This window comes from Athene cunicularia (genome assembly GCF_003259725.1).
Source record: "Athene cunicularia isolate RWA chromosome 4 unlocalized genomic scaffold, athCun1 chr4_part1, whole genome shotgun sequence".
NCBI classification, from domain to species: domain Eukaryota; kingdom Metazoa; phylum Chordata; class Aves; order Strigiformes; family Strigidae; genus Athene; species Athene cunicularia.
Window position 1 is genome coordinate 7,089,942 of NW_020799098.1, and position 21,294 is coordinate 7,111,235.

Sequence of the window (21,294 nt, forward strand, 5' to 3'; positions counted from 1 at the left end):
GGGGGGGCAGCCGGGCCTCGCTGACTCCCGGAGAGCGACGCTTCTCCGCGGGCCGGACAGCCGCGGGGCTGCCCTGGGGGCCGTCCTGGGGCCTGCTGAGCTGTATGTATGCTGCCAGCACAGCAGCTGATGCTTTAAAATTTGAAAATAAATTTTTTAAAAAGTTGTGTTTTTATGTGCTCAGCCTCTTTTTTTAAACACCCCCTTCCTTTTTTTTTTTCCTTTTTCTCCTTTCTCAGGTCTTCAGAAGAACACATCAACCATGCCTATCACCTGCTGATGACACGACTCAACGAGGAGCATGCTGAGATACGCTTTTCAGCTTTCCAGATCGTGCAGGAGTTGTTCACACGATCTCATAAATTCCGGACGCTCATTATTTCCGACTTCCAGGAGTTCTTGGAGCTGACAGTGGGGATAGACCATCAGCAGCCTCTTCCCCCACCCAAAGAAGTGGCACAGAAACTGAGGAGAGCAGCCATTAAGTCAGTGCAAGACTGGCATGACAAGTATGGAGAGGCTTACAAGAAGCTTTCCCTGGGATACCACTTCTTAAAGCAGAATAAGAAGGTACTCTGCATTTTTACTTCTCTGTGTGTTTTTTTATGTGATGATCTCTAGGAGATGTCTAAAGAGAGGAAACCAATCAATATAAAAGAAAAGCTGTTGGAAATGACGTCTTTAGGAGACATACAGTTGAGCATGGTCTTTGAAAGACAAACCACAAACTTTTAGTTCATTTTAAAAACTCCAGGCTTGTACTGAGGACTGGACTCAACTAGCCTTTTCTCAGGGTGTAAAAAGTATTGCTCACCAGTGGGCTTTCACCCCCTCATTCCTACCTGAAGCCTTTTTCAGGAGGGAAATAATGGTTATACATTCAACTGAGGATAACCAGTTATTAAGTCTTTATATGCCAGTTTAAACTAGCCTGGTTTCTGTTCTGAGCTGTCCAGTTCTAGTTTACCTTCGCAGTCCAACAGAGGCAGTAAGAGTAGGTGATGGCTCCCCTCAGCTGCAGTATTAGTGTGTCATACAACAAGTTTTATTAAAGAGAAGTTTCTTGTATGTAAACACTTGCTTTTATATTTCCCTTCTAGGCTTCAGTTATGTTTGGAACATTCTTCTGCTTTAATATCTCTTTGGAGGTACAAACAGTGACATTGAGAACACTATTCTGGCGTTAACAGTATCTATGGTGATAATATCAGGCATTCAATAAACATATTGATTCTCTTTCTTTTCCTCTTCAGAAAGACACATGTTCAGTGTTCCTAACAGTACATCAAAAACCTTTGTGAGGCATGTATTTCTGTTGTTCTGGTTCTATACTAAGCTAATAGTGTAGCCTACTTGTATTACTTACTGTACTGTGTTCTTTTGTGAACAGATGCCAAAAATTCTATAGAAAAAGGTGATTGTCTTTGAATTCTTCTTTATTGTCTTCTTTACTGTCTTTATTGTCTTTATTGTCTATTTATTGTCAATAAAGAAAACTAAGTGAAAGTGACAAGGAGAAATGCAAGACTGAGATGAGGGAGCTTTAACACATTATAGTTTTATCAGATTGAACACACAGGTGTGTGAGTCAACTTAAGTTTGGCATGCCTGTCTGTGCTGCTGTGGTTAATGGCTGCTCCTCGGTTATGACCAGGTGATCATTTCTTGTGTATTTGTGATACTGAGCTACCCAGCAAGGTTGGTTGTACTATTTTCTAGAGCAGCTGAATCTGAGTACTTCTAGAAACACTAGTATCAATAGAAACAATCATATCGTTTGAGGTCTGTTGTACTTGAAGAGTTGATGAGCAACTGACCTCAGTAGAGGGTTTTATATAAAAACAATTTGTCTTTAAAGTGTTTGCGTAAACAGTACTTGCAAAACCCCAAAGGCTTATTGCAACTGAGGTGATTATTTGGCAGCAGAAGGAACATTTATATAGCAAGACATTTCTGCATGTGGTTAAGCCCAAATTCAAGCATTTGTTTTTTCAAACTCCTTGGTGTTTAATGGAGTTACCTACTTGTTTAATGCTGAATGAATATTCAGATATTTCGGTAAGCTTGAGGTGAGACACCAACAAAATTCTTTGTTGGGCAAAAGCAAGCAAACTCCAGTTGTAGGCTGTACTTGGTTCGCTTGACCTGCGGTTAGTAAGTACATGTTACAGGAGAGATCTTCCAGGACTAGATAGAAAGTGAGACTTATTTGTCCTGTGTAGAGTGAACTCAATGTTGTCTGGACCTGTACCTCATAGGTGAGATTCAGCTTCACTGTTTTACTCTTGTGTGGCTCCAAAACGTTGGTGTAGGATGTTAGTACCTGGGAACCATTACTGTTTGTTGACAAGCCTGGTCATCCAGCAGTGGCAATAAGGACAAATGTTCAATGGGTGCCTGTAATACAGACACAGCACCAGAGAGTCTGAGGACTTTACTAGCAGCAAAGTACAGGCTTGATCAGCACTTGGAATAATCTATATTGAAATTAATGAAAGTTATGTGGTAGCAATCAAATGGAAATACTGTGTTTTCCTTTTTCGAAGAGGTTTCCTTATGCAATAACACAATCAAGACTCCTGTCCTTAAAGTACAAGTGAAAATTATGTGAGTTTTCAAGCCCTTCTGAGAACAAACTAAAAAAAAAAATTGAAAATGTTTTAAGAAGCAGCATTTTGAATCACTCAGATTTATATTTTAGTCATAAGAAAATAAAGTGAGACTGAATGATAACCTTTCCCTCCATGCCCAAATCCAACAAAATTAATGGTAAAATCCAAAATTTGGTCTTTTTTTAAATGTATTTGAATGTCTTCTACTTTCCTTGCTTATGAAGTTCTTCAATGAGTGATCTATCTGTACTCTTGTGGTAATAGTGCTTACAAATTTTCCTAGATTTCCTTTATTAATAGTGATCCTAGTGTGATGTTTCCATGTAATCTGAATACTTACACTGTGTAGTCTCTTACTGGCCATTCTCCCTAACCCCATGTCTCCAGTGCTATGACAGAGGTCTTCCAAACCCTAGTTTATTCCTGCACTTTAGGTGTGGAAATCTAAGCATTTTGGTTTTTCTACCTTATGATTCCTTTCTGAAAGGTATTGATTCTCATCAGTTCCTTATTAGTAGAAATAAAAACTCCATTCAGAATTACTGTAGTTATTGATTCTAGGAGGAAAAGAGATAAAAGGAGGTACTGCTGAGCTTTTGGCTGATCGCTGATGTTAGAGAATTTTTCAACACAGATAAGGATCTTAGGAAATAGATTTTCTATAAATTTCTTACGAGGAACGTTACACTTTTTTCTTCATTTCCTCCTTAGGTGGATTTTCAAGATGTGCATGCCAGAACTGTGGCTGAAAGGAGGAGGGAAGAGGAGAAGCAAAAACGACTAGATAACATCTACAAAGAAAAAGCCAAAAGAGCTGAAAAAGAAATGGAAGGTAGGTTGCTTCAGTTCTTTTAGTGTGGGTTGGGTGGGTTCTTTTTCATTTTTAAAGCAACCTTTTTTAAGGTTATATAAAACAAATTCTAAGAGAATAGCTATCCAAATAATAGCTGACCACAGAGGATAGGAATACTACATTTGCTAAATCTTGACCCACTATCTCTCTCACCTAAAGACTGTCAGGGGAAACATGCGGCAGTTCTGTGAGCTCAGGGAGATTGAAGAGATTGAAAGAAAAAAAAAATGTTAGCAAGTAAAGGTCTGGTCTGTAACTCAGTAAAGTATGAATGCATGACCTCAAGCAAACATATCGTGAGACTTTTCAGAGCTAGTGGCTTAATTTCTGTGTCATTGACTAGGCACAGATTTCTCGATACCTTCTTGGCTGATGAACCTAATGCTATTGCGTATATATACAGTCATTGTGTTCTGGAAGTATAGGCAATGTTCTGCACAGGAATCCTGGATGCAGTATAGGCTATCTCTGAAAAGTATTGTACTGCTGCTAAAAAATGTGTGTAACTGGGGTTGAAATCTCTAAACAATGTGTAAATAGCAAACATATTTCTGCAATACGAAAGAACAGAGATAGTGAGTATATTATGTTGCAGTTACAAAGGATGGTTTAGTTAACTTACTTTGGCATATGCAATGCATCCAATTGTGTCTGCATTTATTCCACATGCTAGAAACAGCACGAGGGTGGAATTTTAAGGAGATTTAACCTTCTTAAAGACACTCATTGGTAGCAGCTCTTTGAGCAGTAGCATCTATTCATGGCTACACCTACAAGCAGCTATAACATAGATGGCGGTAGAATGAACACCCACCAATATCACTAAGAATATCCTCACTGAACCACCTTCTCCTTCAAATTCTATGAAGTATTGTGTCATCTTTTCACAGTGAAATTTTAGAGAGCATAGAGAAAGGAGGAACACCAGCTGTAAATTTCTTGCTCAGGAAATTCTAGATTTCCCGCTTAAGAAAAGTATTGTCACTCTTATAAGGACAATTTCTGCAGCAGTGAGAGATCTATATGGCTACATTATCACTGGTTACTGGATAAATGGGTTGCGCCTGTGGCAGTCATATTTGTTTTGTAAATATCTCTGCTCTGGAGACATTAGCATTTTGCAGTATTTAACAATATTTTAAAACAATTGTCTCTTGATAGAAATGTCCCAAGAGATTGCCAACACGCTGACAGAGATGGAAAACTGTTTCCAGCTTCTGATGCCAGATCCTTTTGACTTCACTGTGAACAACATGGAACTGGAACCCCACAAACAAATGTCTGCTAATGAGGATAGGCCTTCATCCCCCTTGTCCTCCCAGTCCTGTTTTGAATGCACGGATGATGAACGGCCATGCTGCAGCAAGGACGTTCTTTCTATTTCTCAGTGTGTTAGAACTGATAAAAATGAAGACACAGATGAAAAACAGGAGAAGCCTGAGAATAAAGAGTTAGATGGAGGCACATGCTCAGAAGTTCAGTCTGGTGTCCCTGCTCTCAGTGATGATGATTACCAGACTTTTGTTAGGAACCATGGGCTGATTTCACATAAATATACTCTAGACCTTGAAATCTCCACAGGTACCTGGAAAATTTTTTTCACATATAGCTGGAGGTAACCTTTGTCTGAAATGCTGTGTAGTTGTGATTTGGTTTTGTGGGGTTTTTTTTGTTGGTGTGGTTTTTTTTTTTTTCTATGACTTAAATGCTGGGGTTCCTGGACACCATTTTGATTTGCAATTCCTGGACATGAATTTATTTTGGAGTTCTTTTCTATTTCTGGTTCATCTAGTAACCTTTCTTAGGTTTGAGTGTCCTTGTGTGTGATTAACAGATTTTATTAATGACCTTCTAAGGCTGAACTTTTGAATTAGTTGTTGTAACCACATTACACTTCATAGCACCTATAATGAATTTCCCATGTTAAAAAAAAATCTGTTTATCATATATAATTTTCTTTCTCATACACATCACTACTCCCCTCTTTCTCTCTGTAGCTGGGGTATAAGATGATAATTTTAAAATCTTATAATTGCGTGTTTCTTAAATGTGTTTTTTTTCCTTGCTACTGATGACTTACAAGAGAAGTAATTAGTTTTGCTAGGAAGTCTTAAGGATTATGATTATACCTTCTTTATATAATTTTGCTAAAGTGAGTTACCTCTAGAAAATTTAGGATGGTTTGTGCTTTAGCGGTCTAAGTAAATTTTCTTGCAAATACTGTCCTAACAGAATTTTGTGTGCAAAGAGCCAGTAAGGCAGATATCTACTGTGCTGGCAGAAGAGAATTGGAAATGTATCCCTGGGGCTTGTGAATGACTAATGGGTAGAAAGTACCATTTTTACTTGGGTCGTGGCATACTTGGCTTCTTTGGCAATCAAGTCCCTGTTGCCACTGGGGCAGAACATGCAGAAACTGGTACAATAAGGTCCAGTTCATTTGAACTTAGGACAAGATGTGATGTAAATAGTAAGACTGCACTTGTCTGTGGTTATCTGACAGTTCTTTAGTAGTGATGGTTTAACAGCTCTTTCTGTTGTCACTAGACTGAAAGCTTTTCATCTTTTCCTCTGATATTTTTTTGAATGTGTGGATAATGGTAGAATAATGAACAGAGACACATTCTGATGTTTGTAATTTTCCCCAAAGTGATCAAATGCTTTAGAAAGGTTCACATCTACTTCTTCCACTTACCTTCCTTTGCTCCTATAGTTTAGAATAAACATCACCCACTCTTTTTTCCCCCTGTTTTGAACAGATATAAAAGTGCATGAGAATGAAGATAATAGTGCCATAATAAACAATGTCATGGATGCTCACAGACTTCTCAGAAATAAGTTCTGGCCTTCTGTGCAGTCCTGGATTCAGGTGAGAGACAGTTTTTTTCACCTCTTTGATAAAAATATGGAAAAGCAGGGACTGTGGTACAGTAAATCTTGAGGGAGATTAGGCAAAAAGGAAATTAAGGTTGAAGAAACATCGGTGTAAATAGAAAAGATTTCTGTTTCAGCAGGGTGGACAAAAGCAGCCACATAACTTGCTTGATAGCTCTCAACATTAGGGATCTTACCTACACTCGTACTTTTTTTTTTAAGGTATTGTGAAATGGGGCTTCTTCACAAAGGATTAAAGTAAAACATAGCATGTTTTTGTCAGACATTATGTTTCAGAAAAACAGTATGTCCTTTCTGTCAATTGATATTACTGCTCAGGAGCCTTGTGCATGGAATTTGTCCTATAGAAGGATACTCTTGGGAGATGTTTATAGCAGCTGTTCATTGTTTGTTTGTCTTTAGTAGTTGCTATTAGCTTTTATATTCTAGATAGGAAAAGTGGTTTCACTAATTGTTACTTGTAAAATAAAGGCATTTGTGACAGTGTTGTTTCATTAATTATGAAGGAAAACTGAATTATTTTTTTTTTCTTAAATGACTAGGAAAAAAAGAGTAAGGATGTTGATTTCTCTCTTTGCAGTTATTTACCAGAGCAGGAATAAATGATGATCGGCTAAAATGTGTCATTGATCTCAAGAATAAATTGGAGACCGCTATGAAGAAATACAAGGAAATGAACATTTCCTTTAAAGCGAGAAAAAGAAAAGTGGTGAGTGTCTTAAAATTCTGTTTTACTAGAGGGGAGCATTAGTAATGTTTATCTTGTATACAAAAAATATGCACATTCTCTTAAGCCTTAATCTGGGAAAGTTTTCAACACAAGTTTTACAGACAAGTCCACTAATTCAGCTGGTTGCAGCTTCACTCAAGGGATTTGCACTAAACACCTGTGTAAGTATGCCAGAGCTTTGTTATTAGACAAAGCCACGTAAGGTAGCCCTGTTGTTGTTTAGGATAGAGAGATGGTTAAATTCAGATTTTACTTACTGTTAGTTTCTTCATGTGTAACACTGTTACGTCCTCAGCTTCTGTGCCTATTTCTCAGTAAACAGTGTGTTTACAACTTGTCAGATTATGCCAGTGTCTTATAATTCAGGGAAGTAGTGTCTCTGCTTTGGAGCATTTATTCTCTCTAGTGAGGATGTAATGTGATTTAGGATATCTTAAGAGAATTAATTGTTATATAAAGCTTTAAAGTGTCAAAATACTTCACAAAGATTAGCTACCTATGACAGTTTTTGTGAAATAGGTAGAGCTTATGAATAAATGGAGTCTGAAAGATCAAACACTGTATTCAAATGCAAAAAGGTGTCTATGGCTTGTTTATGTAGCAAAAATCAGCTGCATAACACTCATTTGTGTTGGCTGAGATCAAACAAAATTACTGTATAGCTTGACATGAAAATAAGTGTTTTGGATCAGAGTTCAGAGTGGAGTCTGGCTTATGACTGGATTGTAAGAATTTTATCCAGACACTATACCTTGGTCTAAATTGTGGTAGCCTCGTTTAGCCATGACTGAGTGTTGTAGACTTTGCTTTCATTGTGCAAATGAAGCTTTATCAAGATTAATCTTAATACCTACTGATGTACCACACCAGTCAAAAATGCCAACTCTGAAAAGTACTGAAAGACTGTCTTGTCAGAGGGTATTTTTTTCTCCAGTGAAATATGTGTGCTACCTTTATGCAACCAGCTATGAAGGAGTCCAGACATCTGCTGTCATTCCTGCCATTTGCTTGACAGGACTTCATTTGCTGCACCTCTGCATGGAATATTGGTTGCTATATTTCTTGTAAGATATAAAGGACATTCAAGCCTTGATTTTTTTTTTTCGTTTGCGTGCATGTGTATGTGTTTAAAGTGGTATTGTTACCACTTCTGGAGATTGATCAATGCTATATATATAATGTTTGAAAGCTAATAAATTCCATTGTTAGAAGGAAAAAAAGGGAAATACATAGTAATGCTTATAAAGAATACATTCAAAATGAGGCAATGCAGATTGAGGTATTAACTTAAGCATTGAAAACAATATATAGTTATTACTAGGGTTTTTTTCCAGTGGAAGATACCCAAATTTAATGTTAGTGCTGAGTAAATTTATAACCTGAACATAGAAAGCTTTGTGCTGCAGAAGGAAACTGTATAAATTATCTTTTATTTGTGTGTCAAATGACTTGTTGAAATGTAGAAACACAGTAAAATGAGTCTGATAGAACAAAAATAAACAGCATTTCTTAGACCAGGATTATTAAATCCCCATCTGTTAAGTATTTACGTGTCAGCATATTTACATGTCACACTACATACAGCTCCTCTTTAATTCAGCATTGCTGCTTCTGTCTGTATGTCCTTGTGTTATTTGAGCTATAGTTCTTGCCACACCAAAGTTTTGCTATCTTCTGTATCTTTAGATCCAATAGCTTGTCCTTCAAAGCGCTGGCTCACAGCCATCCTGGCAATGCTCAGTGCATTACAGATATTTCTTTGCATGTAGAGTCAGTGAGTGCTGTGACCTGCTCATGTGTAGAGGTGAGCACACCTAGAAATGAAGGGGGGTGTTTAGTAAGCAGAGAAAGAGCATAAAGTGTCGAGTGTAGAAGGTCCGGTGTAAATTGTCCAAGTTGTAGTTGCTCTGTGATATCTCTATGTTTGGATACAATAAGTTTTCCTGGCAACTAGTGACTGCAATCTGAGATAGGTGTCTCCTTAGCTGGAGAATGTAAAGGTGAGTTGTTTGTGTACTTGCTCATTTCTTTGAGTGTATTTATGATCCTGCACCACAGATAGGCCTTACTTTCTCGGAGAAAGTGGTTTTATTAGCAAATACAAAACAGAATGATAAGGAGTTGCAAACTTGGCTGGGGACTTGGGCTTGCCCATTCTCTTCAGACTTTCTGATTTTCCTTTATGCTCCTCTATGCTTCTGTGGTCACTAATTTCCCCCATTTTCATCTGTTCCATTCTGCGCTTTGTTTCTGCTCTGTCCAGGGAGGGGGGAGGAAAGGCTTTGCCCATCCTCAGACTGAGATCAAGAAAGTTGATAAAGGGAAGGGTTTAGTGAGAGACAGTGAAACTGGAGATTTAGTACTATACACTCCACTATATCTCTCAATCCTGCAGAGATTTAAACTGCCACTTAAAAGAGGGAGGATCCTAGAGTCCCTTACCATTGCCACATGTCATTGGTACTCTTGTTTATCTGAACAGTTATACTTGAATGTGACTGAGATACAAATAAGGCACGTATATTTGGAGTAATTATTGATGCTACGTTTCAATATGAATATACCAGCAGCGTAGCTGGATGGAAATTACATTGAGAGGAAGAAGTTAGTGATTTACCTGGCCTACCTTCACAGAAGAGTCATCTGGTTGGTGCGGGAGGGTGTCTGCTTTTAGCAATAGTAACTATTACCTCCACGCTTTCCATCATTTCTCGGTTCGTTTTCCAGATCACGGAGCACATGTCTGCAAGGCAGCATCCTTAGGCAATCAGAGCATGTTGGAAAATTAGCATAAAATATTTTTTCTGAAGTTTTTTTGCCTTTATCTTTACTGAAAAATGGAAAAGCCCCACTGCTTTGCAAACTACAGGAGAACTCTCATACAAAGTCACTTGAAGGAAAACAGACCTTTATACAGTGAGACACTTTGACTTAAAATGGTTTATAGTGACATGAGATATAACCACCTCTTTCTTTTCTCCTCCACGATAGTGAAGAATTCAAACCATCAGAAGGCCTTAATTAGAAAGAACTATAAAGAAATCATTTTTATATAACACTTAAACCCTGCCAATGCAAGTTAGGCTATGGCACCATTCTGCGCTTACCTCTTGGGAGCTGTGCGAGGAGAGGGAAAAGAATAACAAAGGTTATCCTTTGACTGCCTAGGAACAAGCAAGTTTTATAAATGTTAATACATCCTAGCTGCCCAGACTGTGCATTCCTTCTTCCCATTGCTCTGCCCCCAGCAGATCAGAAGTCATCCAGACATTTCTTCCTGAGCTGTTATTTTTTCAAAGGGGCAGATGATGCACAGAAAATGAGTCTTACTGTGTCAGTCAAAGGCAAATGAGGTTTTGTGTGGCTATACAAGTTATGTTCACTGTAGTTAAATACTTGTTTGGGGTATGAATCAGATTTTGGTTTCTGATAGGAAACATTTTGAGAGCATAAACAGGAGTTTTGAAACATGTTTTTCTGTGAGTCTGAGTTTCAGCTGAATCTAGAAGGAAGAGGGCAGAAACTGTAAAAGGGCTTTTATTTCACATTACCTGGGTGCTCAGACATATCCCTTCCTTTCTCTGAATGCCTGTTGAGGATAATCCGGGTGCCCAGCAGAGGGAGTGCATACTGCATGCTCGACATTTTTCTCTGTACCACCTTTATCCAAAGCCAGCCATCATCTCCAGGTAAACTTACTACAACAGCAATACACTAGAGACACTCCGAGTTAATTCTAGGCTCTATTTAGATGAATTATTATAGAAGTACAATTGTAATTATTGGCTGAGATTGGTGTTTAAATAGAAATTGCTGTTTCCAGAGTTTTAATTCTTTACTAGTAATAACTTGCGGTTGAAATATTCCTTTAAAAATAATTTTTCCTGGTTACAAATAGTTTAATCTGTTAATGTCTTCCCTCTTTTTCTTAAAATACTTTTCTTTTTTTCCTTTAGTGTCAGATTTGCAGCTGATTAGATGTAAATGATCTTGTAATTTTAAAAGTTAGAAGAGAACAAGTGTGCACTGTATTTTAAATCATGATTCCATTACATAATTTCCATAAAGGATTATACATTAGAATAATATTTGAAGTTCTTACATTATTAATAGAAATGTGGCTCATTAGCTATATTTTGTACACTGAGAATATGTTTGTCTCTTACCTTTGGGAGGCCATAAAAGGTTTACTACTCAACCTGGCTAAACTTGGCCAGATAGAAACGAGTAGACAATATGATGTGAGAAACATCCTGCTCATTTGTCTGTCAGCACAGCGATCATTTAACAGGCCTATTACATTTTGAATTTTTAATTTCAAGTTATATTAGCAATCAGGGATACATAGTTTTTCATTAACTGCCTTCATTACTTTTTGTTTCACCTTTCCTTATCGTCTGTCAAATCTAAGCGTGCGCTTGGATCTTGATTTATTCATGTACTTAATTTTATCCATGTGAAACATCTGGTTGAATTCAATAATGCCATTAATAATTAGATTTGGAGAAGGCTGTCCTTGTGTTGTCCAGAACCTGATCTGATCTCCAAACCTTAGTGCAATACAAGTCAGATTTTTTTCTGAAATAATAATGTCAGAAAATTGTTACAGATAATATTTACACGCTAAATATTTGTTGGTCATAATTTAGTCTTAAAATATTTTAATACATAAAAATATTAAAAATTTAATAATGAATTAATCAGAGCTCTACGAATTACTTGGCAGCAAGACTATTTCTGATTTCTTTTTGCCATATCTTCAAATACAACTTGGCATTTTTATCAATGCTAATGAGTTATTTCTACCTAATCATCTTGTAGCTTTGTAACCAGCTCTTTAAGTCTGTCTTTTAGTTAAGTTAGTGCCTGCTTTAAAAAAAAAGTCGCACATGAATTTTAGATCAAAAGCAAAGGCTGTATTATTTTTTCTTCTGTAGCCATTTTCTGTAGCTTTCTGTAACAGTTTCTTGTACTCACATCCTTCTTTTTTTCCTCTTCATTTTGGAGAAGTTGTTTCTGGGGGGTAAGTAATTTTCCTTAGTAATCCCTCACCATGCCTGAACCCCATCTGCTAAAACATACTCAGACCAAGGAGCAAGAGAGATGCCTTTGTATAAGAAGTTTTTTCTTCAGATGATGCTTTTAAATTGCATGCAAACAAAACCCCCAACTCTTAACAAAGTTGCCCTTTGAAAGCCAAAAGCGTTTAATGTTGAGATTTGAATAGTAACTTGATGTTGATTGTTAGTATGTTTTCCAGAACTTAAGAGGAATACTGGAATATTTGATAATTAAATCAGCATTACACCTAAAGATGTCCTTTATCAGATTATATACATCTAATGATGTATGCATGTAATATGTTCAGAATAAATAAAAGGTTAATAATGTCTGTATGGTCAAAGTAGTAGCCCAGGCAACATGTTAATTTTTTACGTTTTGGCTAGCTATTATTTGTCAAAAAAGCCACAACAACCATAACTGTAAAAGTGAACACAAGATATTTAATGTCATACAGATGCTTATGCTGCTTCTTCCCTCCTCCCCCATTTTAATCATCATATGATAATTATTTCTATCTGTGAAACACCCTTCATAATCACTCTTCAGCTAAAAGAGCTTTTCAGGTTTTATGTCCTATAGGATGTAGGACCAATAGAAAACAAAACACTGTAAAATCACTGTAAAACAGTACTATCTTGTTAAAGTGTCTAATCAGCTAGTGTGATGTTTTGGGTGTTTTTTTGTTTGTTTTTTTAAATTATTTTTCTAGAGCTGAATGCTGCTGTCCTATATTTTTTGCTTTGCACTGGCTATACAGCCTGCTACTGTTACAAAGTTATTAAAAATATCTTGTTATGCAGATCTAGCCATGAATTCTTAAAGTTGTCACCGTGACGACCTCTGATCCCTATCTGATTCGCAGGTCGCACAATGCAATTTGGAGCTCTTCTAATAGAGTGTAAAATAAAGTAGGATGTCTCTATCATCAAGTTAACCCTTATGTTAAGTATTTAAGTTTTTCAGGCCAAAGGGTCATCTCCCTTGATTCATCTATGAATACTGAGCAGCGTGTACTCTGTAGTAGTAGATATAAATTTCCTTCCTGCTTTTTATCCATCCTACCTTGCAAGGGGAAGAAGTATATTGAAGACAATTGAATGTATTTGTGAGGTTCAGTAAAAGTGTGTTGCTAAATGCGTATTTATAAAAATGGAAAAAACGAAAGTTTACAGTCTTGGAACACACACTAACACATTTAAATTAATGCAATATTAAAGTAAGGATATTCACATCTATTGATATCTCTGTACCTAAAATCCACAATCAGGAATACGTGTCTAAGGTATGTGTGTCTTGCGTAGGATATTTTGTTGAGTGTTGCCCTTAACAAATCAGGTTTGAGATGTGTATTTATCTGTTAAAAATATAGCCTCTGAAATAATTTTTAACAAATACGTAGTTCAAATTCATTTATAAATGTGATCATTTGAAGGAAGCTGCAATTTAGTACTGATTTTACAGTTGACATCTATGCAGATTATATCATGAGACGGGCATATGTACATTAGTAGTGGATACAAAGTTTTAGTAGCATGAATTTGATCTGGCCTAAGCGATAGGTGGTAATTCATCAAACGCAGTAAGAATTTTTTACATGAATGAGTGCTAATGGGAATCTTGTTATGTCACATTTTAGATGAAAATCACATTTCCTAAAATATCATAATGATGATGACTAGTGGTTAATTTTTTTTTTTCTCTTCATCTCTAAAACTTAGCTTTTTATCATGTATAGACCTCTGAATCATAAAGGACTTAAATAATTCAAAATGCTGCCTAAAATATTTCAGGGGCTCATAGGAATACTCATAAATAACTTGGACTTGCTGAAAAACCTCAAGATGACACTGTGGAGTGGAGGAGGAGATATTTTTGGTTGACCTTTAAGTTATCAGACCATTAAACAACTTTTTGGTCCAGGAATGGATGTAGCCAGTCCTGGACCTCACTACAGCCTTAAACAACAGCATAAACCAATTTCATGTGGACTGGTATTCAGGGAGTGGTGTGTGGGGAAGGGCTAGTCCAGAAAGAGGGGAGTGTTTGAAGAACTGCAAACCTTTCCTTTTATGTTAAAACGAATGGGAAAGAGCAGGCTCTTTACACAGTTTCCTTACTCATGGTTAACCATGAGTTAAGAAGAAACCAGGTTTGGTTTTCAGGGCACAGGTAATGTGTGCAACACAGTTTTATGCTTGTCTCTTCTCTTGCTAAAATTATTTTATCTGTTCTAGAATTCCTGAAACATTAAAAATTAAATTCTACCAGGCATTTCTTAGTGTGTTATGCAGTTAGCAAATCTACTTCTTAGCAGGCAGGTTTTTTGTACAGGTTGCTGTTGTACTACTTGTGGGAGCTGAACAGGGAAGCAGCTTAAATATTTCAATAGTGATTTTGTGGTTGGCTTAAAGATGATCTAAACACAAGCCGCAATCAAAAGACATAGTCCTGTCTCTGTTTCCTCCCCTGATGATTCCCAGTGCCTCCCTTGTACTAGCAATAGAGCTCCTGTTGCAGCAGGGACCTGAACTGGCTGGAACCTAATCCAGAGAAGATTTCTGTACCAGAATTAAGCTGAGATAGTGAGACTGTCCCTTTCAGTAAGTGAATAAAATCAGGTAACGCAGATCCGATTATGGAGGTCAATCTTTACTTTAATCAGAGGGATCAAATCGGTGGAGTGATACATGATTAGCTCATCTCCCAGTGTGAATGAAAAACTGGATGAAAAAACATACCACATACTACTGTTAAAATATTACTTTTTTTAATTGTGCAATTAATTGCAGTACCTGATGTCTGTACAGTAACTGCATGGGAGAAGTAATTTCCTACTTTTCTAGAAGTTGGATGTAACCTTGTATATTTGTATACTATTTGTATACTATACTATTTGTATAAATATTACATTAAGACATTTAAGGGACTAACACTACAGTCACTTCCAATAAAATTAAATATAGGTATCAAATGTAGGTGGTCAGCAATAAAACAAATTAAATATAGGTATCAAATGTAGGTGGTCAGCATAAATTTTGTGGGAGTCTTTCTTTTTTTTAATGTTGGGGAACTTTATTAGCTTTAATAATAGAGGGTGTCCCACTTATGTGTTAGCTCTCTGGGATACATGGAAAGGAAAGGTGTTGTTAAACTTTGAGATCTTTGGTAGTTTAAATAAAACTGTTACACCTCTCCTGAATGTGGTATTTATTTTATGAAAAACTTGGATTATGCAAGAGAACTTTGCATAAAGTGCATAAAGAAATAGTGTGAAAGATGCATTCCTAAATAAAAGTCATCTTGGCCAAGTAGCCTCTGTGCTGTTGAGCAACTACAGATAGAATGAAAGGTGATACTTTTACTGGTAAATATAAAATGTGGTTTGCCTGGACCACATATCTAATATGCAGTCATCTAGGTTTGAATTTATGCCCAAATCACAGGGCAAAGGGGAGGGAGTGTATGTGGGAGGTCTCTATAAATACAGCTCTCTTAGTTTATGTTTTCCTCGTGTTGCACAGAGGAAAATTCAAGCATGGTTCTGAAATCTGTCAGAATGCCAGCATTTATTTCCAATCATGCTATGTTGGATAATATAAAAAGATGGGAAAGGAGGAACTTGTAAAAGTCCTTACATCTAATATACGCTGTTTGACTATTCAGTTTCTATTGCTGGCACTGAAGAAATTACTTTTACCCAGTCACTGTTTGCTTACGTGGAATATCCCCAAATTTCATTTAAGATGACTGAAGTATGTTTCATGTTGCTGTCTAATAAAAAATGTATTTGCTTAAGGTTGCCCCTTTAACTAGTTTCTGCGGCAATAAATATTCTCGTTCCCTAACCAAAAATCTTCTGCCTCTAGAAAAATATTTAGTTGGCTTTGAGTAGATGCACATGAGATATTGGCATGGTGGAATAATTTGCAAGATCTTCCAGTGAGGGTATTAGCATATAAATAGCAGATGCAATGACGACCATCACAGCTGAGTACATTTAATTTTTAGTTTATAAGATAGAATGGGTTTTTAAATGCATAGCCATCAAGCCTGCTGAAAGACAAATGAAGTTTAGAGTTCACTTGTCTGAGGATGCCTTACATCATTTTTTTTTAAAAAGGGAAACAGACACGCATAAAACTGAACAAAAGTGATTTCTTGGGTGAAAAGTAATTGAGATTGCAAACCAAGTTAATTAGACCATGCAAAATTTATTTAATGGTCCCAGCTGTAGTTTGCGAGTGGTGTTTTAGTAAGTAGATAGGACTTCTTCATGTGCTATCTTTTCTCTTCCTTCTTTTTCTAAAATAATTAGTAAATGCTGTACATCTTGTCCTATAAACTGATTGCATTGTATATTTCAGTCATTTTATTACTTGCTTTAATTATGATTGCAGAGGCTCAGGTTTTTAAATCCTCTTAACTGAATGTAGCAATCCCTTTGTATAAAACTGGGAAAAGGACCAAAGGCTTTTCTTTATATCTTTCCAAGTGTTGTGTGGTGGGTGGAGGGGTTTTTTTTTCAATTTATTTTACTGGATGGGATGGATGAACAAGGCATTTAACTGGAGCTGTGGTTGCACTGAATTACACTAACAGTGGAGGCTCTTGGAGTGTTGACTCCAAAGTAGAACATACAGTTGCATTTCTACTGGTATCCAACATTTTCAATATTTTTAATAAGATGGAGACTGATAAGGAAACATCTGCTTTTTCAAATTTTTTTAAAGAGTTAGGGAAGGAATGGTGTGATTGCACTTGTCTAGCTGGAAAAGTCATCACTATTTTAAGTTTTAATGAAAATTAGGAGAATTGAGGAATCACTGTTCTAACTGATTACAATAAAAATAATGCATGTGTATATTCTGAAATTTTTTTACTGTATTCTCATATGCAAATAAGTTCAGCCCAAGAATCTGGAAATTGTCTAGCTAAATCCTATTTCCTCTCACAGTGAGATACCTAGTCAGGAATAGTACCACATTAAAAAACCCCATGTAGTTTTGCAAAAGCATTGATTCATTTAGATAAATTATAGAGCAGATTAACAGTGAGCAGAAAAAACTTCCCCTTTCCATGCAACTTGAGGAGCAATGGTGGTACAAGTATTCTCTCGTGTCTGGGAGTCTGTTTGGTCTCCCTTAAGATGGACCATCTTCTAGTGACAGAGAAGTTCACCCTTGTCTCTGATAAGAATGCAAACTGTTAGTGACTTTCCTCAAATTAAGTGATAATGAGAATGGATTTGAGAACAGGACCTCTTTTCCCCCATCTTTCGACAGTTTATTGAGAAACAAACAACTTATCTTAGTTGTATTAGAGGTATTTAATTCTGTACACAACAAGAAAAGCTTTACCTTGTAGTATTTATCATGTGAGTTTATACTTCAGATATGGCACGCTAGAAATGGCATATTGCTTGTTTTTATCATAGTCTCATTTTTCTTGTTTGCAAGTACCTGTTCCACTCATTCCTAAAGAATTATAATTTACAAATTCTGCCTCTCATTGTTGCCTTAAATATTTATTCTAATTTAGTTGTAGATTGCTGATTTTATTTTTTTTAACTGACTGGAAAAGTTTATGGTGGAAAAGTAGGTAAAGGTGGCTGAACTTTCATACTGCGTCTGTAGAGTTTGCTTTGGAGCTTTCTTCATGTTTGAAAAGTGGAATTAAAAAAAAGATACTTGTCTGACTCATAATGGTGCCTGTGAGCTCTCCTCCCTTCGGTAAAAAGGGAACAGAACAAAACAGCATAAATGGGATGGTTCTGATGAAGTACCACTGCAATGAAGTAAATTGAGATGTAACTACCTATTTACTACTGTGCAACTTTTTGAATTTCCACCAGTGATGACTTTAATATTTAGTGTTTTTTATAGTGTTTATATAAAAATAACTTATTTATCTTGTTAAAGATTATATCAGAATAAAGACTTCATGTCTGTTTGAAGGGGGCTTAATTCCTTATAGTTAGCTAAGCAGTTAATTTTTTTTACAGGAAATCTAAATTTAATAGAAGACCCCAGGGAAATTCAAGGGTGTGAACAATAAGCATAATATTTTATGAAAATGACCCCCATATTTAAAATCTGGCATTATATGTTATGCATTGTAGCACCAAGTCCACATCTACCTTTTAGAAAATTAAAACACATAAATTCTGTTTAGTGTTTGATATGCGCTGCACTAGCTGAAAGCCATAATGTCCCTAAAACCTTGGGTTGCTTTTCACCTTTCATAAATTCCTGGGTAGATTCTATACAAAAAATAATTTTCAGCTCCGTGGCTCATTGTTATTCAAACTTGATTGATCGTCGTCATTTACTCAGTGAGGAAGTTAAGTGCTCCTGTCATTTCCGAAGAGTATAATTGGGACGTTTCACAGGTCAGCGGTAGTGACAGGTTTCCCTTTTGATTAGTGTTAGACTGATAACAAAAATTACAGTTTCCTATGATTAATGTTTTCTATAGTACTTGAATGCACAGTTCATGGATTGTACCTAAACAAAGTGAATTTGCATCTGATTATGCCTTTTCTCCGTCGGGCTTTTCACGTGCTTTAAAGTTTTAGACCATGCAGGTAATACAGCAAAGTTGCTTCTAATGCAGTTTTCAAGTTGAGGATTAGTGAATTTTAGTATGTTAATATACAGACAGCTATGTGCCTCCAGCACCATGTGAACAAATTGGAAGTTTCAATTAAAAGTAGTACTCTTGAATTCTTTCTAGTCCTCTCAGATATGCCATGCACATGAGTACTTGTATTATACCCACTGATATTTTAGGAATCATCTGGCAATTTAAGTTAAATGCTCAGTCTAAACTGATTTTTTGACTAGTTTGACATTAATTCACAATTCACAATAATTAAACCTGTTGCAGTTTCTTTGTTTACAGACTACTTCTGAGTAAAAACTATGGAAAACCACCAAATTTACTTTTCTTGGTTTATAAGGTGAAAGTTAGTCAGCTTATACTTTATGGTACAAAGTTATAGACAAAGATCATCCGTAGCTTGTAATGTTGTAGCTTTGTAGTAAAATCTTTTTAATGGCTAAATGGGAAATGGAAACTGAGTATGGAAAGTATGATTGTTACCCTGCTTCAAGCTAAAGAAATAAGAGTGGATGTTTTTTCCAAACTTAATTAATTTGCCGCTAACATAAAAAAGCGATGACACCACCAGCAGAATTTTGAAACGAAAATACAATCAAACAAGTTTTTCTTCAATCTCTAGCCTTCTATTTTGCAGAGTACAAAACCTGATGACGTTTTTCTAAAGGCCGTTGGGGAGGTCTTCTAAAAGTTGTAGTTGAACACAGACATTCTTCCATGTCTAGTGCTTTTGTGAGTTTGTGATCAGTGCTCGAATATTTGACCCTTTCTTTGCATTAACACTGTTTTGGTTTCTGCTGTGGAGGTCAGGTTCAGTGTGTATCTGTCTTGGCCATGCCAGGTAGGGCCTGGATTTCCTTTTTCCTTTAGATGAGGAAAAATGATTGCAATGGGAAACAAGAACTAAGCTAGGGTGCAGGATCCTCCAGAGTAGCCTGAAAGTTGGCAACTCTCAAGATAGTGATAATTAGGCTGATGAGACTATGTTGTGGTGGTTACCTGTCTTTGGCAGCAGGGTACTTCCAAACGTGATTATTTTTAAATGAAGACTAATCAGATGTTCTCTGGTAAGAATGTAATAGTAAATCTAGTCTTCAGGACAGTGATTTTTTTTTTTCTTCTTTTTTCTCTGCTGGAACTGCAGATTTCTTAAATCAACGTAATTTTCTTAAACAAAAGGAGGAATCATGCTTCTAACTTGCATTATATATATGTTAAAAGTGTATCAATGTGTGTATTAGTATCAATTAATATTCTTTTAGAAATTAATTCAGTCCAGCTTACAAGTAATACTGACCAAAAGGAAATGCTGATTTTGTTTGTTTGTTTGTTTGTTATTTAAAATTTTTAACAACATTCAATAAACCAAGACTGGTTCCTAGGTTTTTTGGCTTCAGAGTATATGTATGATTTAAATTCAGCTGTGCAACTGTGACATGAGATTAGAGTAGTGAATTAAACTGGGAAAATTCTGCTGCAGGCAATACCTGCAGTATCCTCTGGTGCTTGTAACAATGAGTAGTTGATATGAATATCAACGTAAGTCAGGTGCAATAAGAGAAGTAAAGAACACAGCTGAAAATAGTAAAAATGATGCCACTCCTTATCTATTGCTTTGGCTTGCTGCAGTGAAGTTGAAAAAAGTGATAGCCGGTATTAAGGTTGGTTTGAGTGGATACCCTTATTATTTCTTAGACTTTTAAAAGTGCATGGCAAACATACAGTAATGTGATAATGGTGTTGTTTTCAAGAATTATGTAACTCTTAAGGTGGGCAAAGGAAATAAAGCATAAAACCTCTATCATTGCTGCCTTTTTAGGGTAGTTGGCATTTGCTATTTTAAAGTTCTGATGGTACAGGCTGCATCTGAGGTGGCACGGATTCTTTTAGTTAATGTGTAGTATAGAGTAAAAATTCATTTTCGGGTATGGAACATGCTTAGAAAAAAAAGTAAAAACTTGCTGGCACATGAAGTAGTAGCTAGCTGAAATGACATATAGGAAGCCACTTATGTGAACCCTGGTAAGTTGATAGGAAACCCATTTTTGTTTTTCAGCTACTCGTAGCTATTCAATTTCAGACTGCAATGTAGACCAAGCGCACATTTAAAAATACTATTTTGTTGGTCTTTACCATCATACTGTGTGCAGTCTAATGGTATGAATGGTTAGGATGTACCAAATTAGTTAAGAAATGATTATATGAAACTATTTTTAGTGCCGTTATGAGGAAACACACTGAAATGGTAGTATACAGATCTGGATATTCTTACTTGGGTCAGTATTAGCTTGCCAGTCCATCAGCTTCCCCTCCTGTTTGCCTGCTCTGATTTTGAGCTCTTAAACAATTTGTGATACTATTTAACATGCTACAGACTATTTGGATGAACTAAATGAGTAATCAACCAGAGGAAAAGAGATAAGGCTATTTGCTCATGAAGTCAAAATCTTGATGTTATTTTAAGATTTTTTTGGTCTTGTTTTATAGCTTCACACTTTCTCAGACTTCACCAACTGCGAGTG

At 36.3% G+C, this 21,294-nt stretch overlaps 1 protein-coding gene across 1 annotated transcript in view; it reads left to right on the forward strand.

Annotated features, from left to right (window-relative positions):
• Positions 1-21,294, forward strand: part of UVSSA (UV stimulated scaffold protein A) — a 69,515-nt gene that overhangs the window by 16,554 nt on the left and 31,667 nt on the right. Inside the window, exons 3-7 of the mRNA XM_026846911.1 lie at positions 240-570; positions 3,324-3,444; positions 4,627-5,046; positions 6,225-6,334; positions 6,941-7,069. Coding sequence (XP_026702712.1) covers positions 240-570; positions 3,324-3,444; positions 4,627-5,046; positions 6,225-6,334; positions 6,941-7,069 — 1,111 coding nt within the window. The remainder of the gene's footprint in view (positions 1-239; positions 571-3,323; positions 3,445-4,626; positions 5,047-6,224; positions 6,335-6,940; positions 7,070-21,294) is intronic.